Raw genomic sequence first — 24730 nt, 5'->3', positions numbered from 1 at the left:
GGAGTAATGGGGGTTGTCCCACTCTCCTTCCAGAAACGATCTAGGAAAAACCAGGTGTGCAGAGGGAGACTGAGTCCTTCCAGGGCACGGCCCACTGTGACGGGTTCTTGGAGGAACATTGAGGCAGGTGCTGGCTGGATGGGGAGTGCTCAGCCCCACTCAGCTGGGCAGCCCAGGAAGGCCAAATGCACAGAACAAGCCTAGAGAGCCGCAGCTGAGGGGCAGAGCTGTGGACACACTTTGCCAGGGGGCAGTGGCAGGCACGCCAGAGGCTCAGGGAGGGGACGCAGCCTCTGACAGTGTGAGACCCCCTCATGGAGGGGTGCTGAGGCCCACAGGCACTACTGAAAGCTGGGGCACAGGGATTGTGTGCTCTGCTCAGCTCGGGAGCCAGACATGAAAGGACCACGCAGCTCCTCAACTGCTTCCCAGAGCAAAGGGCAAGTACCTGGGCAGGGAGGTGGACACAGCCAGGGCCCCACAAGGGAAGATTCGGGGTACAACTAGGTGTGCATGCAGGCAGGTGTGCACATGGGCCAAGGGAAAGCAGGATGCGTCATGGGGAGAAAAGTCAGCAGCTCCATGGGTTGTGCAGATTGGGGTCCCCTTGGAAAAACAGCCAAATACAGGGAAACAGACCCAGAGCACAGATAGGCAGGCATAGACGCAGGCAGGAACGTGCAGGTACGCCGCCAGGTTGGGTTGAAGGAGGAAGGTGTGAAGATGATGAATGGGGAACTTCCTTTAATGGAAAAGCAGAATGACGTGCTCAGGGACATGGCAGCAGAAACTCTGTGAGAAGTCAGGAGAGAAAAGCAGAGAACTGGAGACCAAAGAACCAGCAGGTGGCAAGCGCCAGGTAGAAACGTGACCAGGACGGCCCAGTCAAACAGCCCCCCACCAGTGATGAAGAAGAAAGCCTGAAGAGCAGCAATTAGGGGGGAAAAGGATACTCTAAGGCCATGCCATAGTACAGCGGGGAGGGAGCTGGCCCTGCACATGGCCAAGCTTGGTTTGATGCACAACATCCCATATGGTTCCTGCCAGGAGTGATCCCTGAGCACTGCTGGGTGTAACCCACCCCCACCCCCACAAAAAGGAAAAAGACTGCACAGATGAACAAACAGGCTATAGGGCTTTGCTGTACAGTGCTCGGGGCCTCCTGGGTGGCTTGAACTCTAGATGAGATGCCCTGGAAGGCCTTGTGTAATGATGAGTAACAAGTGTTCCACTCAGGATGGAGGCTGCTAGAGTGGGAGACTGTGTGTGGAATGGGTGGAGGGACAGCTGCACTTTGTCTTCAGTTTCTCTCTGCACCGCCAACTGTTCCAAAACCTGCCTTCTGCTACCCCTCCCCTCCCAATGCTCAAGCCAAAAGAAGGCATGAAAATAAGAACAAAGAAAGGTGGGAGGAATTGCAAACAGAGAACAAGAGGATATATTTAGCCACATTAAGAGGGCAGCTCATAAACACCTTTCTCAAGAGCCTGCAGCGCAAACAGGGGTGAAAGGCAAGTTGCAAGACTTGCAACGCACAAGCGGGATCCCCAGCTGGACTCGCGCGTGGGGGTGGGGCGATGCCATCCAGGCAAGCCCAGGGCCCGATTACCTGCACGTTTAGGGCACAGGCCTAGAGGGTGCCAGCATGGGTGTCTTTGGTGTTTGTCACAACTGTTTTAAAATCTAAATTATGGAAAAGCTAGACTTTAAAAGAATGGGAAAAGATCAACTGAGCTTCTGACAGTAGTACGAACGATACGCAGCTGTCAAAAATTCTTAGAACACGGTGGAGGCGGCGATCGCCCCTTGGCTACTAATTCGACCACCTGCCCCAAAGGCTGTGGCCGCTCCCCGGCCCGGGCTGGGCGGCCTCACTGGCCGAAGCCCAGGAAAGCAGATGGCGCGTTCCAACAGCGGCTTGCGAGGCCCTAACAGGGAGGTGCACGGGGCTGACCCCACCAGGCGGCGTCCCTTTTCCGGCACAGGCTCATCGCCTGATCCTCTCTGGGCTTCCGCTGCTCGGTGGGTGGCCACACGACTCCCATTTCCCCTGTTATACACTAAGGAATAACAATGGCTACCAGCCGGCCGCCCCTACACAAGGCTGCGTGCCAGCGCTCAGCAGCGGGCTTGTCAACCGGCCGCGCTTGTCCCCTCGGGGCTACCGTCCGCGTCCCGTCTTCCGGCTTGCCCGAAAGCGCGCAGCGTCGTTGCGTAGGTGGGAGGGCGGGCCCGAGCGAAGAACGCGGCGCTCATTGGCTGGGCCGCGCCGAGGGGCGGGGGAGCGCCGGCTCGCGTGACGTCAGGACGCCGCGGCGAGACCGTCGCAGCCCTGGGAAGACCGGAGCCCCCAGGTCGCGAGCAGTCCCGCCGCCTTGGACCTCCAGCCTTGGGCCGCTGCTGACGAGTCCCGGGGGCGAGCGGCCGAGGTGGGTGCGGGCAGCGGCGGGCGGGAGGACACGGGAGACACGGCGGCTGCCTTCGGCTTCTGGTCCCCACGGCCCGGGCACCAACGGACGGCGCGCGAGCGTCGCTAGGGTGTGGCGCGGCCCCGGTGGCCGCCGCGCTTGCGCGCAACGGGTGGTGCGCGCGGCCCGCAACTCGCGCGTGCGCTGTTGGGCGCCGCCCCTCCCCCGCTCTGGCTTTCTTGGAATTCGGGGCTCCCCACCCCCCCGCGCTTTTCCTCCCCCTGCCATTGACCCGGTGGTTCCACCGAACTCGGCGTTGCCCCGGGCGACCGGCGGGCCGCGTGCCACCTTCCCCTTCTTACCCGGGGACGTGGTGCGCACACGCGGCGCGGCGCCTTGTCCCTCCCCCGGCGCCCTCTGCCTCTCCGGGGCCCGCGGGGCGGCCCGTGGCCACAGATCACCCGTGGCCGCCTTCCAGGGTCATACAGGACCCTCAGGCCAGCCCCGACTTAGTTTCCGGTCCCGGGGCACCCCCAACTCAGGACCCTCCAGTCCCTTGAAGCTTTCCCGGTGACCTACAGACAATCCCCCTCCCCCTGTCGTGACCACACTCATATTGGGCTGCCCCGCGAGACCCGCCCTTGAGACTACCCAGACTATTTTGTGTCGTCCTGGGGCCTTGCTCAGGGCTCACTCCAGGCTCTGCGCTGGGGATCACTCCTGGAGGGGCTCTGAGGACCCCATGCGGTTGGCCACATGTAAGACAAGCCCCCGACTCACTGTACTGACCCCCAGGCAGCGATCTTTGGGGGCCTTTCCCCACTTTAGTTTTCTCCAGACCCCTAGCTGGGAACTTTTATCCATCTGGGGTCTTTTCTGCCTCCTGGGGCTTCTGACTCCTCAGAGCTTTCAGAAAAGGACTTTAGGGCATTGGGGCTCCATGGGCTGGTTTGGCTTCTTTTTACCTGCAGAAGCCCCTTCAGGAGGCCCCTTCTCTGTGTCCCTGGGGGTTTGGCCTGGGGGGGGGAGGTCCCCTTTCTCCCACCTTCCACTCCCACCCCACTCATGGGGCTCCCGGGAGTCCTCATTCCTCCAGGACCCCCTTCCCTTGGGGAAGCTCCTTTAGACCTCCTGCTCTCAGATCCTGTCTCCCACCCCCAGCCTCACCTCTGCGCACCTGGAGTTTTCCACACTTTTAGTTCAGTCCAGTGCTCAGAATCTCTGTTTCATCTCTCCTTTGCCAGGTGTGGGATTTCCCTAACTTGTTCTCTCTTTCGTGAACAGTGAGGAAGCATTCTGGCTCCCGAGGTCCACCCCTTACACCCCAAGGTCCAGATGGCGGCCAATGTGGGTGATCAACGGAGCACGGATTGGTTAGTGGGGTGTGGGGATCCTGGCCCTGGGGGCAAGAGTGGTGGTGGGGAACGAGGCCTTCCTGGCTGCCTTGTGGAGACTTGAGCTTCACCTCAGCCTGTGGCTTGTGTTGACCCAGCGCCCTGGCTCATCCCAGGCAGCCTTCTGCACTGGCTGTTTACTCACTTGCCTTTGTGCTGTGCTAGTTTCTCAGCAACAGTGTGATCAGAACCCACTGGCCAGGGAGGTCTCACATACAGCTCCTTGATTCTTGAGCCTTTGGGCCCTCCAGTCAGCCTCTGGTCCATTGTTTTTTATCCAAGCTGTGACCCGGCCCCTGAAACTGGTCCTCCTGGATCGGTGACCTCATTCCTCTGTTACTGTGTGGCCCATGCTGGTCACCAGTGAGTCAGCAGTGACCAAACAAAGCTCAGGCTCTACAGACAGTGCGGGGTGGGGCCCGCAGACCCTACTGACTGCCCATCTCTGCAGGCCCTCTCAGTACAGCATGGTGGCAGGGGCAGGAAGAGAGAATGGCCTGGAGACGCCCATGCATGAGAACCCGGAGTGGGAGAAGGCCCGCCAGGCCCTGGCCAGCATCAGCAAGGCAGGTGCTGCTGGCAGCTCCACCAAGGCCAGCAGCAATGGGCCTGTGGCCAGCGCTCAGGTGAGAAGCTATGTGAGGGCTGGGGAGCGATCCAGGCCTGTCCTCCTTGAGGGCAGAGACATGCCCGGGGCCGCCACACTGAGACCATGCGTCCTCTCCCCACAGTACGTGTCCCAGGCAGAAGCCTCAGCTTTGCAGCAGCAACAGTACTACCAATGGTACCAGCAGTACAGCTACGCCTACCCCTACAGCTACTACTACCCCATGGTGAGCCCCTGCCCCACGAGCACCCTTCTCAAGGTCACCCCATTGTCTGGCAAATGAATTATTTCATTGAAAGCCTTGCCCTACTCTGCCCGTTTCTTTGTGTGGTTTTGCTCGGCTGCAGTTCACATGCCTGGCACGCCCTGGAGTATGGTGTCTTTCCACTTCTGTCATGGGGCCTGGCAGAGCTGGGCTGATTGAGGTTTGAATAGCAGGATGCTTCTGGGAGTTAAAGGAAGGGGACGGGACCAAGACATTCACTTCCTGTTTCTCCAAACCCGAATATCTCAGCTGCTTTATGTGTGGTGGGGAAGAGGGTGGGGCCAAAAGAGGGCTTCGGGGCTCGTGGGGCAGGCTGGGACACTGCTAGCTTTTGCCTTCCTGTCTCCTCTGCAGAGCATGTACCAGAGTTACGGGTCACCTTCCCAGTATGGGATGGCCAGTTCCTATGGGTCAGCCTCCCCACAACAGCCGTCGGCGCCCCAGCACCAAGGAACTCTGAACCAGGTAAATCCTGGGGGGCTCCTGGAATTGGAGAACGGGACCAGCTGTGGGGAGCTCGCACTCCCTGCAGCTGCCCTGCTCTAGCTGGCTTCAGTGCCTGTGTGGTGGACTAGGGCAGCTGTGCTCCACAGACAGGTGTGGCATCTCAGTGAGTGAGTGTGTGTGCGTGTGTGTGCGCGCGTGTGCGGGCGCATGTGCCATGGGTACTGCTGGAGGGTACAGGAGGCAGGGCCCTCATGCTGGCTCCCCTGGAGCTGGTTTGACGCTATGTGCCCGCTGCCTCAGTTTTCCTGTCTGCTGGGGTTCACCCCGCTGTCGCTCTGGGTGTGGGACCCTGGTGCATGGCAGAGTTGCGTAGGTCCCAGCCTTCGAGACTGTGCCCAGGGTCAGTGAGAGGCAAAAGGGCAGGAATGCTGGAAGGCCCCAGAGAACGCTGCTCCTCCTGAACTTCCGCCTTTCCCTCCAGCCCCCAGTTCCCGGCATGGATGAAGGGATGACTTACCAGGCACCCCCTCAGCAGCTGCCGGCAGCCCAGCCCCCTCAGCCTTCCAACACCCCACATGGGGCCCGGGCACTGAGCAGCGGACCCCAGCCTGGCACGGCGCCCACCTCGCAGCACAGCCAGGCCGGCCCGGCTGCGGGCCCTGCGTTTGGGCCACCACACTCCTACCCTGAGCCCACCAAGCCCAAGAAAGGCCAGCAGCTGTGGAACCGCATGAAGCGTGAGTAGGCCATGGCAGGCGGGGCACTGTGATGGCCCGGGCTCCTGGCTCTGCCTCCCATCAGTTTTTGTGTGGGGGGGGGGGGGAGCCTGCCCCAAGTGGGCCCTGAGGGCCCTGACCTCTGCTCTGCTGCCCACAGCTGCCCCTGGCACTGGTGGACTCAAGTTCAACATTCAGAAACGGCCGTATGCTGTCACCAACCAGAACTTCGGCTCCCCTGCAGATGGCCAGCACAGCACTTTTGGCCCCCAGCCAAACCCCGAGAAGGCCCAGAGCCACAGGTGAGCCCTTCCACCCAGCACCACCTCCTGGCCCGAAGGAGGTGCCTCAGGGTCTCTGCTGAGTCTTGCCCTTGTCCCCAGGGGGACTCTCTCGGGGAAGCCGGACGATTGGCCGCAGGACATGAAGGAGTACGTGGAGCGCTGCTTCACGGCCTGCGAGTCGGAGGAAGACAAGGACCGGACGGAGAAGCTGCTGAAGGAGCTGCTGCAGGCGCGGCTGCAGGACGGCTCAGCCTACACCATTGACTGGAGCCGCGAGCCTCTGCCGGGGTGAGGCCCGGCGGGCCTGTGGGGGTTCTGCGGGGGAGGGGCCTGGCACAGAAGTGGACGCGCTGCAGTGCTCAGTGCCTGGGCCCCAAGAAAGGGAGTGGGAGAATTGGGTCCTGGTGGGGCGCGGGGGGACCAAGGCCCGGGCCTGGCCCAGGCAAGTCCTGTTGGGGGCGGCCACCGTGGCCGGAGTGCGGCGTGGCCCGGCGTGCAGCGCCCTCTCGGCACCGCGCGCCTCCCTTCCCCAGCCGCTAGCTGCGTCACGGGGTAAGTGCCCTTCCTCTCCGCGGGCGTGTGTCCCGGGGCGGTGGGCAGATGTTGGGGGCCGGGGGACGCCGGGTTGGTGATGGCCCTGCCCTGCTATATCCTCAGGCTGACTCGGGAGCCTGTGGCCGAGAGCCCCAAGAAGAAGCGGTGGGAGGCCCCTAGCAGCCTTCACCCTCCCAGGGGGGCAGGCTCTACGCCACGGGGCGGGGGTGCCCAGTCCCAGCGCGGGACTCCAGGGGCTGGGGGTGCTGGCCGAGCCCGGGGCAGCAGCTTCGCCAAGTTTGGCAACCGCAATGTCTTCATGAAGGACAACAGCTCCTCCTCCAGCACGGACTCCCGCTCCCGCTCCTCCTCCCGCTCCCCGACCCGCCACTTCCGCCGAAGGTGTGTGTGGTGGGGGGCGGCTGGGGTGGGTGGGGGCTGGTGGAGGCCCTGGGAAGGGTGCTCCACTCACCTTCATGGCCTCCATGCAGTGACTCCCACTCGGACTCCGACACCTCCGACTCGGGGACCGAATGTCGTCCTGTGGGTCGCAGGAACCCGCCCCCCAAGGGCCGGGGGGGCCGGGGAGCCCACATGGATCGGGGCAGAGGCCGGGCGCAGCGTGGGAAGAGGTGAGTGTTGTGCGGGCAGGCGCTTTTGCCACAGTGGGCTGTCGCAGCACACAGCCCATCCCGTCCCTTTCCCCACCCCAGGCACGATCTTGCCGCCAGCAAGCGCAGCCGCCGGAAGCTGGCCCTGGCGGAGTGCGAGGACCCCGAGCGTGAGCTGAAGAAGCAGAGGCGCGCCGCCCGCTTCCAGCATGCGCACTCCCGCCGCCTGCGCCTTGAGCCCCTGGTGCTGCACGTGAGTGGCCTGGACGGCGGCGCCGACCCCGACTGGCAGGAGCTGCAGATCGTGGGCACCTGCCCTGACATCACCAAGCACTACCTGCGTCTCACCTGTGCCCCTGACCCGTCTACTGTGCGGCCTGTGGCGGTGAGTGCTGGGTGGGCAGGCCCGCGGGCGGTTCGGGCACCCTCTCTGGGCGGTAGTCACCAGGTGGGCTTGGTACCTGGCCACAGGTTCTGAAGAAATCGCTGTGCATGGTGAAGACCCACTGGAAGGAGAAGCAGGACTACGCCTTTGCCTGCGAGCAGATGAAGTCCATCCGGCAGGACCTGACGGTGGGTGAGGGGCTGGGCGGCCTGCCTGGCGCGTGTGCCGCTCTGCCACTGGGCCTTACTCTGTCCCCTCTCCTCCAGGTACAAGGCATCCGGACTGAGTTCACGGTAGAGGTGTACGAGACTCACGCACGCATCGCCCTGGAAAAGGTGAGGCGCCCCCACGCCCCACGCCAGCACCCTGCCCGGTGCCCCCACGCCCTGCCCCGCCCCAGCACCCTGCCCGGCAGCACCCCTACGCCCCACCCCAGCACCCTGCCCTGCACCCCCATGCCCCACCCCAGCACCCTGCCCAGCGCCCCCACGCCATCTGCTGCTTCCATGTTCTGTGTCCTGCCTTCCAGGGGGACCATGAAGAGTTTAATCAGTGTCAGACACAGCTCAAGTCTCTGTATGCAGAGAACCTGCCAGGCAACGTGGGCGAGTTCACTGCCTACCGGATCCTGTACTACATCTTTACCAAGAACTCAGGAGGTCAGGCCCGTTGCCTTGCCCCTGCCCCTGTGGGCCATGAGCCAGCAGGCCTTGCTGACCCGTCTTGTCCACGCAGATATCACCACGGAGCTGGCCTACCTGACGCGGGCCCTGAAGGCGGACCCATGTGTGGCCCACGCCTTGGCACTGAGGGCTGCGTGGGCTCTGGGCAACTATCACCGCTTCTTCCGGCTCTACCAGCACGCACCCTGCATGTCCGGCTACCTCGTAGACAAGTTTGCGGACCGAGAGCGCAAGGCCGCTCTCAAGGCCATGATCAAAACGTATGTGCCGCTGAGCTGCTCTGCCTGCCGCTCCCCTGTGCTCCCACTGCTGCCCTCTCGGGGGCTCCCCCACCGTCTCTCCTGCTTCTCACGGCCACTGACCCTGTGGTCTCTGGGGCCTGCCCTTCTCGCTCCTCTCGATCACAGGCTTCCTGGGCCTGTCAGGGGCTCTGCTTCCTCTGCACTGTGCTACCCAGAGCGGGTGTCTCCCTGCTCCCTGGGGCCAGGGCAGGCGCGGCTCTGTGCGCCTGGTGTCTCGGGGAGTCGGTCCCAGGGTGCTCTGGCATCAGTGGGTGCCACTGACCTGCCATGGGGTTCCTGGAGCTCCCAGTGTCATGTGGTCAGAGTTGGCTGCTCTGGGTGTGTCTGTCTGGGTGTGCTCTGTGGCAGAGGCTGGACTCAGCACGCAGGGCCCCAAGGACCCTGGCTGGGTGCCACGGGCAAGTCGTCGAGGTTCTCTGGTTGTGGCGGGCGGGGTCAGGGCTGACCGTAGCTTTTAGTGGCTTCAGTGGGCGGCCAGGGACTTGGCGGGTACTTAGGGTTTCCTGGAGGGCTGTAGTCAGTTGTGACCTGTGCCCTGCCGGCCCCCCAACACTGCCCTGCATGGCAGGCCCGCCTCTGAGCGGCCAGCTGGGCCCTTCCCATCCCCCACCCCTGTGCAGGTAAGTGAGGGTAAGGGGGGTGCTGCCGGGGTTGGGGCCACCAGTTGCACCCAGGGCCCCCCAAGCTCCCAAGGTGGGAGGTGGGTGTGGGCGTGCGTGTCAGCTCACAGGTGCTGAGGAATGTCTCTGGGTGCCCGAATGGGGGTGCCCACTGCAGGCTGGTGGGGCCCCCCTCCCACTACCCCCCTCATCACATTCTCTCTTGTTCCCTAGCTTCCGCCCTGCGCTGCCCGTCTCCTACCTGCAGGCCGAGCTGGCCTTCGAGGGCGAGGCTGCCTGCCGGGCCTTCCTAGAGCCCCTGGGCCTGGCCTACACGGGCCCCGACAGCACCAGCATCGACTGCCGCCTCAGCCTGGCACAGCTGCCCGCCTTTTGAGTGCTGCCTCAGCCTGGCACAGCTGCCCGCCTCTGAGTGCCGACTCAGCCTGGCACAGCTGCCCGCCTCGGCCTGGCACAGCTGCCTGCCTTCTGAGTGCCGCCTCAGCCTGGCACAGCTGCCCGCCTCAGTGCCACTCGGCCTGGCACAGCTGCCCGCCTCCTGAGTGCTGCCTCCACACCGCCCACGCGGATCATTTTGTTTTTGAGCCATGGACTTGGGGTGTAAATTAGTTTGTGGGGAACGGGCTCCAGGATGAGCCGCCATCCCTGTCCCCTGTTCCCTCCCGTGGGGATTCTGTACAGATTTTTTCTACGTTTTTATTTTGCCTCACAGGGATGGGGTGGGAGGAGGGGCAGTGGGGGGCTGGGCACCGTGTGTCCATCGGCTGTCTGTCCACCTGGCACCTCCACTAATGCTCTCTCAGTATTTTCTCTCTCTCTCTCTCGAGCTTGTACTCCGGCTCCCGCCTGGCACGCTGGCCTGTCCCAAGCTGGGGGGCCAGCGAAGAGGACGGCCACCTGCCCGCCACGGGGAACACCAGTGCCCCGCCGCTGCCGCCACCATCAGCCTCCCCACAGACTCTTGTTGCCCTCTGGGGCCGCCCCAGGCGGGTGAGGGGAGCCGCTTAGAGACTGTGCCCTGCCTTCGGCCCCCTACCCCAGAAGCACCGTCACCACCAGCCCCTGCACGGAGGATTCCAGAGGCCAGCGCGGGACCCGCCGGCCGGGCCTCGTCTCCAGTTGTATTAAGTTGTCTCGTGTCTTCCCTCCCCTTATCCCGATGTCTGGTTTTTTGCCCGCCCCTCCTCCTCCTGCCCCCCCTGGTTCAGCACAGGTAAAGCCGTTTCCCTCCCTCCCTCCTTCCCGCCCGCCTCATGGATCACCAACTCACGTCATGTTCCTCTTTTTCTTTGTGTGTGTGTTTATTTCAGTTATTTTTCTCCCCCCCTTTTCTTTTCGGCCCTCCCTCCCTCCCTCTTCTGCCATGTAACTGGAGGGTGTGCCATGAGTTCGCAAACAGCTGGACTGTCAGGCTGCTTTTTTCCAGATGTTCCTCCTCTGCCCCCTCCACTCCTCCCCCCTTTCCTTCCTTCATTCTTTCCTTGGAGCACTGAGCACCATTTGGAAGCTTGAGAGAAACCAGAATTAAAGAGAGAGAAAGAGAGAGAGCCGCTTCTCCTGTTCTCCTGTCGCTCTGGTGTGTCCTGGGCTCAGCTCCCGTGGCCCAGGCTCTGGGATCACTAGCCCAGGGGGATTTCAGCCAGGGCCTGGTAGGTGTCCGCGGCCCTCCCCATGCGGCACAGCCAGAGCGTGGTCAGGGGCTGACTGCCCAGCTCTGGCTGGGGGCTGGGCCCTGGCTCTGGGAGGCAGCAGTGGGTGCCCCGAGGCACCTTGGCCAGGGTGAGGTGGGGGTTCAAGCCCCCCCGCCGGCCGCAGTACTCGAAGCCCTGCTGCCTCCAGCCGCTGGCTCAGTGTCTCTGCAGTGTCCTTCAGCGAGGGAGTGGGGGGCGCACACAGCACATGAGGGCCCAGGAGCTCCAGGTCCCTAAAGCTCAGCTTTCGGGGCACCGGGAGCCCTGGTTTGGAGAGTGCTAGTCTGAGGGCGTCTGCGGCCGCGGCCTCCCGACCCGAGCCTGCCAGTCGCAGCAAAGCCACGGTCAGATGCAGGGCCTGTGCTGGCACCAGGAAGGGCTCACAGCCCGGGGCGGCTTGGGCCAGCTGCTGCTGAGTCGCTGCCACTGCTGCCCGCAGCGCAGGCTCAGTGACCATAAACGCCACGAAGTGTGTGGGGCGGGGCCGGTGGGGACCCGGAGTGCTCTCCCCACTCTGGGGCCAGGTCCCAGAACCCCACTCTCCTTCCCCTTGGGTGTCCTGCAGCTCTGTGGTCCCAGGCACTTCATACTCCCGGTCCTTCATCGACAGGCTGCCAATCTTGGGTGCTCCGGCTGCTCTGGGGTCCGGGCCGGCAGGCGCGCACTGCTTTACTGACGGGGTGCCTCCCGGGACCGTTGCAGCTCCGGCCTGCGCGTCCCCGTTGTCGCGAGCATCCTGGGTCCCCGGCGCGTCTTCCTCCCCTGCCCAGCGCGCCTCCTCGTCGTCGTCCTGAACATACCGGGGTCCGGGTGCGCCCTCGGCCCCTGCTCGGTGCGCCGCCTCGTGGTCGCTGCCGTCCAGCGAGTCGAGGATGGTGGGCCCGCGGCCGGCCGCGGCGCCCGAGCCGAAAATCAGGTCCGTGCGCGAGGCGCGGTCCCACACCAGGCGGCCTCGGTGGCGGAAGTAGCGCACGCGGTGCTGCGGCACGGCCAGCACACCCGGGCCCAGCGCCCCCAGTGGCTCGTCCCAGCAGAACGCGCCAAAAGGCTCCTCGCGCACGCCCTGGAAGCGGTCGGCGTAGCCCACCGTGAAGTCGGCCGGGTCGAGGCGCGGGTCCCAGCGGATGCGCTGGATGACGTCGGCGGCCGTTCGCAGAGGCGGCTTCTTGGCTTCGCCGAGGTCGGGTCGGTCCGGCGGCGGCGCCGGTGGCACCCCAGGGTGGGGCTGGCGGCAGCGCGCCCCGAAGCGGCAGCGGCCCTCTAGGAAAAAGCGGCAGGCGGGCGGCGGGGTGGGCTCGGCCGCGGCCTCCGCGGGCGCCCCTGTCTCTGCGGCCGCCGCCATGGGGATCAGGGTGCGGCTGGCACGGCCCAGCCCGATGGCCTGCCCCTGGGTGACCCGCCGTGACGTCACCGCGGGGCCTCCGCCCGCCCGCCCGCGAGGGCTTCCACCTTGCCCCTCCTCCTCGGCAAGTGCTCGCACTTGCAGCCAAGCCCCAACGTTTTCTACTTGGTCAGCCACTGAGCCACTTCAGACCCGCGTCACCCCACGTAGGCGTGGTCCGCATCAGGGTCCTAGGCGAGCCCTGAGCAAAGATCTCGTGCGTCCTGGTTTATATTTACAGCTCATGCCATCTGCTGGCTGGTTATTTCCACCCCCACCCCCACCCCCATCATATTACTTGCACATGAAACCCCGCCCGGCAGTTCGCATGGGCGATCAGCCGCCTGTTGATTTTGCAAGCAGTGTCCCGGCTAATGTGCATTCTCTGCCGGTCTCCCGGGCTTATACGCACAGCCCCACCACGGCTTCCTGTATGTAGTCCGCCCACTTCCTCCTCAGCATAGGCCAGCTACCCAGCGGACGACCAGCACGTACAGCCCAACTGTCGGGTCACTTGGATGCTAAACACGCCTTCCGATTTGTGTGCAAAGTCACGCCCAGTCGGTAATTTGTGAACGAAGCCTCGCCTGCTTATTTGCATGCGGACCCGCCTCCCGACGCTGATTTGCATTCGAATCCCCGCCTCCCGATGATTATTTGCACAAATAAACCCCTCCCGTTACAGCGCTAATTTGCATACAAGGCACCGCCCCTGTATATTTGCATGTGGAGCCCCACCCCAAAACAGGTGAAGTGCGTCTGCAGTCCTGTCTCCGCTGGGCTGCCGCTGGGTTCGGGAAATGAAATGCCTAGCAGAGCCAGCATTCGGGTGCGTCCAGGGGTGGTCCCGTAGGGATCCGGCCAGGCCCTGGCCGTCCATGAGGTTGCGGTGACACTCCTAAGCGATATCCTAAGCGCCGGGGACCCACCTTCCAGCCGGCAGCAGGGTACAGTGAGGCAACATGGTGGACGCAGGTGTTTATGATTGGAAACGGGGGCGAGGGCAGGGCGCTGGGCAGGGCGCGGACTGCCCACAGGCTGGTCACGCCGTGCCGCTCTGGCTCCTCGCTGGGCTGGCGCTGGGGTCCTGGCCTGGCTGAGCCATGGCCTCCGAGCGCCCCACGTCCATGACACTCAGCACGGCGTCCAGTATGGAGGGCCCGAGGTCCAGGTGGAAGGACAGCAGCGGGTCGGTGGGCGGCGGCGGGACGCTGTGCGGAGCCCCCGCGGGGGGCGCCGGGGGCTCTAGGGGCGGCCCCGCGCCCTGGCGGCCCAGGAACGACGTGTCCCCGAAGGCGTCGCCGCCACGCCCCACGTGCAGTGTGTGCCGGAAATCGCCGAGCGGCGCCGAGATGGACAGAGCGCCGCGCTCCGGACGCTTCTTGGACTGCACCGGGCCCTGCTGCTTCAGCACTGGCATCTACAGGGGAAATGGGACGATGAACCGCTCCCCACTCTCTGACTCCCGGTGCCCACCCTCTCCCTACCTAGGTGCCACCAGACCCGCTTACAGGGAAATTGAGGCTCAGAGGTCTCTCTCTCTCTCTTTTTTTTTTGAGGTCACAGCTGCTTGATTGAACCCTCAGCGTCAAACAAAACTTGGATGCCCCGTGGCCTTGTTGAGAAAGGACACTCGTGTGGCTCTTTCAAAGGCCGGGGGCAAGCCGTGCCTTCACTAGCCTTGCCCTGCACTCCCTACATATGGCTGAGTCCTCCAACTGGGGACAAGGTGGACTGTGCCCTTTAGGGGCTACGGACAGTGGTAGGGGCTCCTGAGCATGTGGCAGTATTTGAATATGTTTTTGAAACATTTAGATTATGGGGTCAGAGCCATAATACAATGAGTGGGAACCTGTCTTGCACCTATGGACCAGATCTCCGGCATCCCGTATGGTCCCCCATGCAGCACCAGGAGGGATTTCCTGAGTGCAGAGCCAAGAGTAACCTCTGAGTATCATCGGGTGTGGCCCCAAACAAAAAAATTAGATGATGTCTTTTTATACACATGCATATGACTCATAATAAATATATGTGAAATGACTGTGTAGTGTGTATGATAGAGAAAGGGAGGCCCACAGAGCACTGCCAGGGCACAGAGAAGCCATGATATGCCCCAATGTGTGCCCTGTGTGCTAGGGAACTTGGGGGAGACTGGGAGTCTACAGCTGCAGGCTCCCAGGTGCGTTGTGTGCGCTGCTGGACTTTGGAAGTGCCACTGAGGAAGTCTCCAGTGATGACAGTTTCCCTGTGTTGAGTTGGGGATAGGATAAAAAAAAGTTATCAAGAACGCAGTGCATTAGCAGCCTGTGTTGCAAAGTGGGGGGGAGGGGGCGCGAGGGAGTGCTGTGCCCATATCCTGGAACAAGGCTGTTTCCATGGAACTTTGGGGAGGGGATGGGGATGACCTTGTGTGTGTTGTTTTAAGAGTCACTGTTAATACAATGAAAACTCTTCTTTCTATTTGAGTGGGTGCTCAACCCTAAGCCAGCTGTGAGAGATAGAATTAATGTTCTGTTTCCTATCTTGAAAACTGTGACTGGGGATGTGGCTAGAGTAGGGATTAATCACAGGGCCCACCCAGAAAGGCACATAGAAAACTCTCAAAGTCTACTTGTAACCTTGCCAGCAAGAAGAGCGCGGGTGTCTGGGGATGGGGCTGGGAAAATCACCCCATACAGTGGGTCAGCGGCAAGTAGGGTCAGAGAAAACAGGAGAGGAGAGGCAGAGCAGCAATGTGCTCTTGGGAATGTCCGTGGTAGAAAAATCAAAGTCAAAAGAATCAAAAATACATTTGTTCCCGGTGCTGGCTGGCTTCAGGCCAGGCTGTGCAGGCTCCTGGGGGCTCGGCTGCTCAGTCCAACAAGGGCTCAGTGGAGCCCAGGGCCCAGCACTGCCCGCATCCTTTAGCAGTCTCTGGTTGATGTCACTGCAGAGTGGATTCAGGGCGGGCCTTAAACAGATAAAAGGGTGCTGCCCTCTGAGCTGTGGGCACCTTTGCCCCATGGCACAGAGCCACTGCCTGCAGGCACCTGGCTCTTTGAACCCCGACCAAGCTGACTTCCTGAATGCCCTTGAGAAATCTCTGGCACAGTGGAGGCCTCTGGGCAGGCACACTGTGGAGGAAGTGCAAGGCCAGAAATGGGGCAGACGGCACCCGAGGCGGGGCACTGGCGTGCCCAGTGCTGGGACTGTGCTGGCGCTAAGCCCTGTCTGGGAAATTGTGAGGCTGTGTCCGAGATGGTCAGGGTCTCTGCAGGAACTGGGGAGAAACTGCCCAGCTCAGAGCAGCCACCAGTGCCTGCCAGAGGCAGCGAGATGCATTCAGGGTCCCCAGATCTGCAGTATAGAACCCCACAACCCAAACTGCCACTGCCCATGTCCCCATGTCCCTGCTCTGTGCTGGACCCTGCTCCTCACTGGCCCCTGGCCACAAGGAAGGTCCTGGCTCCTTTTGGGGCCCAGCCTCAGTTTATCACCCTGTTGGAGGGTTCCAGCACACTCTCCTCAAGGCCATTTTCTTCCCCAGCCCACCCGTTCACCCCCCGGATGTCTGCTATACCCTGGTGGTGGGAGGGAGAATGCCCTGATTTGCTCCTGAGGGCAGGGCTGACGGCTGACCCTGCGCCCCTTGACCGCGCTGTCCCTTTCCTCTGCTTCCCTGGTGGCAGGGACAAGGGTGATATCCCTGATCTTGTCCTGACCTCTGGGAGGGGGTGAGTGTCGGGGTCCATGCTGGCTTGAAGCCCTTCTGTACCCTCCATGCCTGCCTGAGGTGGGGTGTACGGGGGCAGAATCTAGTTCAGGATCCAGCTTGACTGTTTGAGGGTGGGGCAACCAGTCGGAAAAGCCTCTCACCCGGCGCACCCCTGGTGGGGGTCCCCATCCATGTGCCCCAGGATGTGAGGCCACATGACTTCTGGTGGGGTCCTGCCCCAGCCCCTGAATCCCCCTACCTCGTGGTCCTGCTGAGAGCTCCCAGTCGCTCCGTGGGACCCCTCTTCGTTTCCAGGACTTCCTTCTTCCTTCTCTTCCTCCTTTGGGCGGAGTTCACCTGGCCAGGGAGAGGCCTGTGGGGTTTGAGGGGTGCAGGGCCGCGCCCACAGGACCCAGAACTGGTTTCAGTCTCCTCCCTCAGATCCACAGGACCAGTCCCACCACCTTCTCTCCTTACCTATCCCCAGATGTCTGGCGTCAGCCTCCTTTTTGGGCCATGGTGGGAACGCTGGGGGCTGCTGACTGTTGCACGACACACCCCAGTCCTTCTGGGGCTGGGAGCTTAAGATGCACGTCCCTGTGGGCCTTCTGTAGCCCCCAAATGTTTGCTTCCCGGGTTTGTAGGACTCAGCGGCAGCGGTGGAATATGGAGGCCCCTCTGGTGAGAGCGGGGGTGTGAGAGCAGCTCGAGGTTGGCCAGCACCCCCCAGCCAGCTCCTCCCCACCCCCTCCACTCAGCCTGGAATTTCCTGAAATCAAGGAAGTCTGGTGTTTGGAGGAGTGATTTCTTCCAGATTGCTGCAGCCGCTGACGGGGTGTATGTATATGTGCACACATGTGCACATGTGCACGTGCTTGTGTGCCTGTGTGTGGATGCATATGTGCATATGTACACCTGCGTGCATGTGTGCACATGTGTGTTTGTGTGTATGCATATGTGCATATGTGTGTTTATGTGTGCACATGTGTTAGGGGGTGTCCCCCTGCTGCTCACACACATCCTTACATCTGTCTGAAGAACCCAGATGCGCTTGTTAGGAGGAGCCCCTTGTGTGAGGGAGAGGCTGGAGATGGGGGTGGGGATGACAGAGACCAATGTACAGGCTGGCTCAGCTGGGGGGATAAAGGGGAGCTGGGGGTGGTGGTGGGTAGAGGCATGAGGGGGAGCTGGCTCAGTTGGGGGAGTGGGCATTTGCCTTGCACTCTGCTGACCTGTGTTAGATCCCTGGCATTTCATTAGGTCCTCCAAGACTGTCAGGAGTGATTCCTGAGTGCAGAGTCAGGAGTAACCCCTAAGCATTGCCAGGTATGTCCCAAAACCAAAAAGAAAGAAAGAAGGAGGGAAGGAAGGAAGGAAGGAAGGAAGGAAGGAAGGAAGGAAGGAAAAGAAACACAGGAAGGGGGTGCAGATGGGTAGAGACGGGGAGGCTGAGGTGGTGGGACTGTTGGAGAATGAGTCTGATACACAGGAAACCCCCACACTAAGGGGAGAGGGAGGGAGGAGGCTGCAGGTGGTGGGCAGGGGCTGGCGGTGCTTTGGTGTGGATGTGAGGCATAGAGGGGCGAAGAGGGCCTTCAGACGATGGTGGAGGGAAAGGGGTGCCCTGGTGGGGTGTGATATACATGAACCCATCATTGACAATATTGTCAAATTATAAATGATTGGTGGCTAGAATAAAGTTCAAAATAATGATGATGATGATGATGGTGATATTTTTTTTATATTTACAAATTTTTTTTCTTTTTTTTATTAGTGAAACACCATGAGGTACAGTTATAGGCTTACAAATTTTGTGCTTGGGTTTCAGTTATACAATGATCAAGTACCCATCCCTCCACCAGTGCCCGTCATGATGGTGATATTTTGAGGCAACTTCAGCAGTGCTCACTGAGAAGGTGCCCCCACCTGGCTGACTTCCCATTTGCTCTGTACGCAGACCCCACGGCTGGCTCTGGATGGGCAGGAGGGGCAGAGGGTGGACTCAGAACACTGAGGTGTCTGAAGAGATGAGCAGAGGAAGGGTCTGGCCCCAGCCAGAGAGGATGAGGATGCATGTGGGGGCAGCATACACAGCACCCCCTCCCTGCTGCCTCAAAATCAGGCCAAGCGTGATGGGAAAGGCAGCCCTGGGCGTGGTGGCAACCCAGAGGCCAGAAGGTGAGGCAGCTCAGGTGAGCTAACGGATTGCTTGGTGGGAAGGAGTGTGTGTGGGGTGAGGGCAAGACAGGCCACTGGGGAGATGGGTTGTCCGGAGGGGTCCACTGGACTGGCCACCTTCGCTCCTATTAGCTCTTTGTAGACAAGGTCATTCTCATTTCACAAAAGATGCAGATATGTCACACTCTCCTTGGAGAGACTCAGAAAACCTGAAAGTGTGAGGTTCTGAGGGCTCCAGGGGAGGCCACCCCCAAGACATGGGGTGAGGGGACCCCGCTGGGCTCTCACAACTTCTCAGACCACAATGCCTGTCCCTCGTGACCTCTTTCAGTGCTGTCAGCCCTTTCCCTGGACCCTGGTGAAAAGAAACTTTCTGGGGGTATGGTGCTGCCAACAGGCCAACCTGTACCTGCGGGGCAAGTGCATCAGCAACGTGATGGTGCCTTCAGGCTTCCTGATACCCCAAAATTGCCGCTGTGCCTTTGACCAGACTCCAACAACTTGGGACCAAGCTTACCAAGAAATTAAATGGCCAAAAGTTAGTTATGTGGGAGTCACACCCACAAACTACCTCTGGCTCAGCTATACAAGCTCATTTATTGGCCTTTTTATTTCAGAGACCCATAGACAAATCTTGAGAAGAGATTAAAAGCCATAGTTTAAAAAAAAAAGCCATAGTTAATCTTGGATCCGTGCATAGTTGAACAGACTGGGGTAAATCGGAGGTGGGGGGGGCGGGTTGGGCTGGTGGCCTGCCCAAACAGAGCCCCCAGCAGCCACTTGCTTCCACAAACCAAAATCACCGCCATACCCCAAGCCTGACTCCACCATCTCAGGCTGAACCTCACCAAGATATAATTTGCTGAAAACTCAGCAAATTTTGTGATGGAAATCTCCAGGCTTTCTCAGAGTTGGGATGGGCCACCTTCCCCACTTCCCAATATACATGGAAGCACTGGCAGTCATCCCCACAAAACAACCCATGCACCATCCTGTAAGCTCTGCTACCTGCCTTGCTTCAGAGACCCCTAAATAAATATCGAAAGAGATCAAAAGCTGCAGTTAAGCTCGGACCTATACATGGCTGAATAGACCAGAGTAAATTGGAGGGGGCAGGTTGGCCTGTTCCCACCCAAGCAGAGCCCCCAGCAGCCACTTGCATCCACAATCCAAAATTGCCACCATACCCCAGCCTGACCTCACCAAGATATAATCTGCTGAAAATTTTGTAATGTGGATTTTTTTTTTTTTTTTTTTTTTGCTTTTTGGGTCACGCCTGACATTGCACAGGGGTTACTCCTGGCTCATGCACTCAGGAATTACTCCTGGTGGTGCTCGGGGGACCATATGGGATTCTGGAAATCGAACCCAGGTCGGCCGTGTGCAAGGCAAACACCCTACCTGGTGTGCTCTATCTCCTGTAACGTGGATCTTAGTGCACCAACAACCCTGGCCCAGAGACACAGAGGCAATTCCCAGAAGACATCTCAGCGTCAGAGATCTCATACCGAGCCATTTTCACCGGGGCACCCCTGATAGAGCAGGTACAGTCTTCCTGCCTAGACAGGTACAGCCCTGGCCCAGAGACACAGCAGTGAGTTCTGGAAGACATCACAGCACCCCATACCGAGCCAATTTCATCTACTCAACCCAGATGGAGCAGGTTCAGTCTCCCTGCCTACTCCAGATGGAATCCCAGTGACCAAGAGCTTCCACAAGCAAGGCCCAGGGTTCAGGACTAAATCTCCTGGCTGCATGGTGGCAGAGGACCTGGGCTGTCCCTCCCTGAGTCACCACCTGTCCAGAAGACTGGCTGTCATGTCCATAATTTGCCTCCAGGTGCCATTTTACCACACCAACAGCCCTGGCCCAGAGACGCTCAATTGAATCCCAAAATAGATTACTGCCATACAGATATGTCTCTGGAACCCAACCGTTTACAATCTAGAAATTTACATTTTACAATCACTGCCGTGCAAGCTCTCAAGATATTCAAAAGAGCTATGGAAAATATATTATCTAGCGTCTGCCCTTAGGCTTGAATGGTGGTGGGAAAATTTGAGCAAAACATAATGCCTGAAGGACTGGAGTGATAGCACAGCGGGTAGGGCGTTTGCCTTGCACTCGGCCGACCTGGGTTCAATTCCCAGCGTTCCATATGTTCCCCCAGGAGTGGTTCCTGAGTGCATAAGCCACGAGTAACCCCTGTGTAATGCTGGGAGTGACCCAAAAAGCAAAAACAACAACAAAACAAAAAAAACCCCCATAATACCCCAAATTAGAGAGAGAGTACTGGGGAAATTGTCTGCCATAGAGGCAGGGTGAGGACTGGGATGAGGAGGAGGGGATACTTAGGACATCGGTGGTAGAAAACGTGCATTGGTGGAGGGATGGGTGTCCCATCATTGTATGGCTGAATCTCAAACATGAAAGCTTCGTAACTCTATCTCATGGTGATACAATAAAATAAAAAAATAATGTGGAGTTCATGCCCAATTCAATCAGCTTAATCAATGGCTGAACAAATAGCAGTACTCCTACATTATTTGAAAAAAAGAAAAAAGAAACTTTTGTTTATGCTCTTGGGCCACAACTGGCAGTGCTCAGGGTTACTCCTGGCTCTGTGCTCAGGGATCACTCCTGGCAGGCTTGGGTGGATGCTGCGGATTGAACCCGGGTTGACTATGTGCAAGGCAAACACCCTCCCCACTGTATTATCACACCGACCACCCCCCCACCCAGAGGAAATTTTTATTTATATGTAATTGATTTAAATGGAAAGAAGCCGTGGTGTTCTGTGGTCCCATATTGGTCACCCCAGATGTGGAGCCAGGAGGATGGTCCAGCCAGGCAGGGAAGGCTGGTCCTGGAGAGAGCCAGGAAAGGGTGGAGATGTGAAGACAGTGTCAGGAGGGGCCACATGATAGCACAGTGAGGACGGTGCTGGCCTTGCATGAAGCCAATCCCTGGCATCTCATGGGATTCCCTGAGCACCATTAGGAATGATCCCTGAGTGCAGAGCTGGGAGTCATCCCTGAGCACTGCCAGGTGTGGCTCATAGGACAAAAAGTAAAAGTAAAAATGAAATAAAATAAAGACAGTGTGGGACCTGAGACCTTGGGTTGGCACCAGAGAAGGAAAAAGAAGCTGGTTTGGATATAAGAGAGGCATGGAGGCATGGAGTCAGGAGGCATGGGTGGCGGGGAGCCTGGGGGTAGCGATGGGAGGACCCTGGGAGTCGTGCCCTATGGTGGGGTTGATGGTGGACACTGTTTGCCTGGAACAGTGGAAACAAACTTCAAAATTATGGTGACTAAAGTTAAAAATTTTTGTGGCAACAAATGGAAGAGTGAAGGAAAGAAGAGATGAAATGGATGGGGGGAGAGAGAGTGGGAGAGAGGAGGAGGAAGGGGGAGAGGGAGAAAGAAAGGGGGGACGTGGGAGAGAGAAGGAGAGATGGGAATAAAGGGGAAGAGAGGGGGAGAGATGGAGAGAGAAAGGGGAGAGGGGGATAAAGGAAGAGAGGAAGAGTGGGAGATTGAGAGGAAGAGAGAGGGGAAGAGGGGGAGAGAGAGAGATAGGAATGGAGAGGGAGAGTAGGCAGAGAGAAGGGGAGAAAGAGGAAGTGAGGAAGAGAGAGGAAGAGAAGGAGAGAGGGAGAGAGAAAAGGGGAAAGAAGGAGAGTGAGAGAAGGGGCACTGGGAGAGAGGAAGAGGGGAGAGAGAGGGTAGAGAGAGGGAGAGAGGGGAGACAGAGGGAGAGGGAGAGAAAGAGAGAAAAAATGGAGTAAATGTGAGGGGGAGAGTGGAGAGACAGGTTGAGAGAAAGAGGGAGAGAGAGGTTGAAGTGGGGGAGAGAGGGAGATATGGGAAGAGAGATGGAGAGGAAGGAAAAGAGGGAGAGAGGGAGTGGGAGTGGGATGTAGATAGAGAGGAAGGGAGAGAGCGGGAGAGAAGGATTGAGAGAGGGATATATAAAGGGAGAAAGGTAGGGAGAGAGGTTCTGAGGGGGAGATGGAGAGAGGGAATGAGAGGGAGAGTTATAGGGAGAAGGGAGGGAGAGAGAGGGATAGAGGGAAAGTGGGAGGGAGAGAGAGACAGAGGGAGTGAGGAAGAGAGGAAATGGGGGAGAGAGATAGGGAGAGAGAAGGAGAAAGGGAGAGAGACTGGCGGCGATTGAGGGAGAGGCGAAGAGAGAGGGATTCAGGGAGAGAGATAGGGAAAGAGAGGGGGGAGGGGGAGAGAGGGAATGAGGACAGAGAGAGGGAGAGAGCGAGAGACAGGGAGATAAAGTGGGAGAAAGGGAGTGAGAGGGAACGAGGGAGAGAGAGAGGTAAGGAGAGAGTGTGAGAGAGGGAGGGAGAGAATTAGGGATTGAGGGGGAAAGGTAGTGTGGGAGGATGAGAGAGGGCAAGAGAAGGAGTGAGGGAGAGGGAGACAGGGAGAGAAAGGGGGAGAGAAGGAGAAAGAGATAGAGTGACTGAGGGTGGAGAGAGGGACACAGGGACAGCAAAAGAAGCGAGGGGTGGATAGAGAGAGGGGTGGGGGAGTGCCTAGGCATGTGGGAAGGAGATGGAGAGGGGAGCACAGTGGCACCTACTGTGTGTCACAGTAGCTCTGGGAGGGAGGGGACCAGCACAGTGGCCTCTTTCCCGCTTCCCCCTCCTCCATGACTCTCCAGCCCCTCGTGTGGCTGTGTACTGATGCTGCACCCACTGCCAGGATGGCCTGCCCTTCTCTCGGGCCACTGGCCCAGCCCACCAGAAGGAGTAGCCTTGTCACTGCACCTGATGTCAGGAGCAGCCAGGACGTTACTGCTGCAAATCCCTGCACATCCTGGGGAGCCCTGGCTCCCATCTGCTATCTCCCTCCTGCCTTGCCGGTCATCGTGGACAGGTGGGACTATGGCTGGACCCAGGCGTCCGTATCGGCTAGGCTTGTCTTTGAGCCCTGCGCCGAACTTGCCCCCGTGGCTGCCGGCAGTGAGGTTCCAATGATGTTGGGTGCCTGTTCTCTCCACAGAGGGAGTGAGCCACAGACACACTGTGCCAGGCAGCAGCTCTCCATGCGGCCATGACGGTGACGCTGGTGTGAAGACAGTCGGGATGGTGTTCACAAAGGTGGCAGAGGGGAAGGTGGTTTCAAAAGTGATGATGATGAAGATGGAGACACTAGTGAGACGGGAATACCAAGCTGCATTATTGACTGATGCGTGGAGCCTCCACGGCAACACGTGGAGATAGCCAGTGCAGCAGACATCAACACTTCCATGCAGACTTGTCAACTGAGATCAGAAAACTCCAAAGCTCACGGGGTCCCAGACTCTGGCTGTGGTGCTGAAACATGAACCAAATGGCAAATCGCCTCAGTGCTTGGATGGTGAGCTTGGAGCCCCAGGGGCAGGGGGAGTCTGAGTCTGGGGAGTAGACACAGGCTGAGGTGGGGTGGGGGGGCTCTGCGGGAGGCAGTAGAGCAGGGACCATCAGGTTGAACGACCACAGTGTGCTGAGCCCCTGAAACTGCTTCTTCCTCTCTCCCGGGCACACAGGCAGCAGCTGAATCCCATGGCTCAAAAAAGGGATGTTTCGCCTTCCACGGGTGTTATGCCACTGCACGCACGTTCGCTCTGAGCACTGATTCACAGATATTCCCTCAACCCACTAGGAGGCCGCCCTCCTAGCCCCGCTGGTTTGCCCCCCCCCCGGCTGGGTGAGCCCCCAACCCCGCGCACCCCAGCTCTGCCACCTGGACCTGTGCACCTGTAAACTTCCCTGGGCCAGTTTCTGGCCCTGTGCGCTGCCCTCCTAGCCCTGCCGGATTGCCCTCCCAGCACTCCAGACTTATATCTCAATCTCCATCGCCTAATTCTGTAGAGAACATCCTGGCCCTCTCAAACACAATAGGCCAATAGTCCACTAGCCTATTCCAACTTCACCAAAATTACCAGTGAACACAGGAAGTTATACAAGCCCAATATAAAAGAACACATCTTCCAAAGCTTTACTAGAGGCCTCACATAAGTCACAGAGAAGCGCCTGAGAGAAAGGAGGCATTCTAGAAGGGTAAAAGGCGACCACCATCGACTGAGCTCATTCAGAATCCATTCTTGCAGCAAGAGGGAATAGTGATAGTGAACTGGAAGGTCCCACCTCCATAATACCACAACAAGATGAATAAAACAGCTAAAATCCCCACCACAAGGAAAGGATGAAGAAAAGAGTTCAAAAACCTCAATAGTGATTACCCACAAATATGATCTTTTTGATTAAGAATTCAGAGATAAAATGTTGAAGATGTTCAATGAACTCAAAGTAACAGTGGAACAGTCATCCAGTAAATTAAAGGAGGACATGAAAGAAACAGTGGAATGGACAGACAAGAAAATGCAGGAAGAAATGAGAGCAGAAATAAGAAAGCTACAAATAGAAGTATCGCTAATTAAAGATTCGGTGGATGAAATAAAAAACTCAGTGAGTGCCCTTAACAGCCAAAGATAGAATCAGTGAGTTTAAAGATGAGTTGCAGAAAGCT

At 59.2% G+C, this 24730-nt stretch overlaps 4 protein-coding genes across 7 annotated transcripts in view; 1 reads left to right on the top strand and 3 right to left on the bottom strand.

Moving 5' to 3' along the window:
* PPP1R12C (protein phosphatase 1 regulatory subunit 12C) overlaps window positions 1-24730 on the bottom strand; it is a 225441-nt gene that overhangs the window by 4021 nt on the left and 196690 nt on the right. The gene's annotated exons all lie outside the window — the stretch shown is intronic.
* Window positions 2241-10804, top strand: LENG8 (leukocyte receptor cluster member 8). 4 transcript variants are annotated; one of them, XM_056135757.1, is made up of 16 exons: window positions 2295-2429; window positions 3693-3781; window positions 4254-4428; window positions 4534-4635; window positions 5029-5139; window positions 5603-5858; window positions 5998-6139; window positions 6221-6409; window positions 6779-7057; window positions 7147-7287; window positions 7369-7651; window positions 7738-7839; window positions 7918-7986; window positions 8181-8310; window positions 8387-8594; window positions 10060-10804. In XM_056135757.1, exons 2-16 carry the CDS (start codon window positions 3744-3746, stop codon window positions 10262-10264), a joined length of 2430 nt encoding a protein of 809 aa, XP_055991732.1. In that variant the 5' UTR covers window positions 2295-2429; window positions 3693-3743; the 3' UTR covers window positions 10265-10804. The 4 variants fall into 4 exon arrangements, with proteins under 4 accessions (XP_055991731.1, XP_055991730.1, XP_055991732.1 ...); XM_056135758.1 differs by having other exon boundaries at window positions 9470-10300; XM_056135756.1 differs by lacking the exon at window positions 3693-3781 and having other exon boundaries at window positions 2241-2429; window positions 9470-10300.
* On the bottom strand, window positions 10598-12376 carry LENG9 (leukocyte receptor cluster member 9). The gene is given in 2 exon segments (XM_056135784.1): window positions 10598-11058; window positions 11060-12376. Coding segments are annotated over 2 exon segments (1413 nt in total). The 5' UTR covers window positions 12290-12376; the 3' UTR covers window positions 10598-10875.
* CDC42EP5 (CDC42 effector protein 5) lies at window positions 13371-13748 on the bottom strand. Its single transcript, XM_056137236.1, has one exon. It carries the CDS (start codon window positions 13746-13748, stop codon window positions 13371-13373), a length of 378 nt encoding a protein of 125 aa, XP_055993211.1.

Source organism: Sorex fumeus, unplaced genomic scaffold (assembly GCF_029834395.1).
Source record: "Sorex fumeus unplaced genomic scaffold, SorFum_2.1 ptg000122l, whole genome shotgun sequence".
Classification (NCBI taxonomy): Eukaryota; Metazoa; Chordata; class Mammalia; order Eulipotyphla; family Soricidae; genus Sorex; species Sorex fumeus.
Note: the sequence above shows the minus strand (reverse complement) of the source record. Positions and strands in the feature narration are given on the sequence as shown.

Excerpts from the sequence above, each read along its gene's own strand:
- LENG8 (XM_056135757.1), top strand. The coding sequence starts at position 3,744 with ATGGCGGCCAATGTGGGTGATCAACGGAGCACGGATTG. Across the intron at positions 6,140-6,220 it reads GAGAAGGCCCAGAGCCACAG|GGGGACTCTCTCGGGGAAGC; the intron begins GTGAGCCCTTCC and ends CCTTGTCCCCAG. Across the intron at positions 7,058-7,146 it reads ACCCGCCACTTCCGCCGAAG|TGACTCCCACTCGGACTCCG; the intron begins GTGTGTGTGGTG and ends GCCTCCATGCAG.
- CDC42EP5 (XM_056137236.1), bottom strand. The coding sequence starts at position 13,748 with ATGCCAGTGCTGAAGCAGCAGGGCCCGGTGCAGTCCAAGAAGCGTCCG.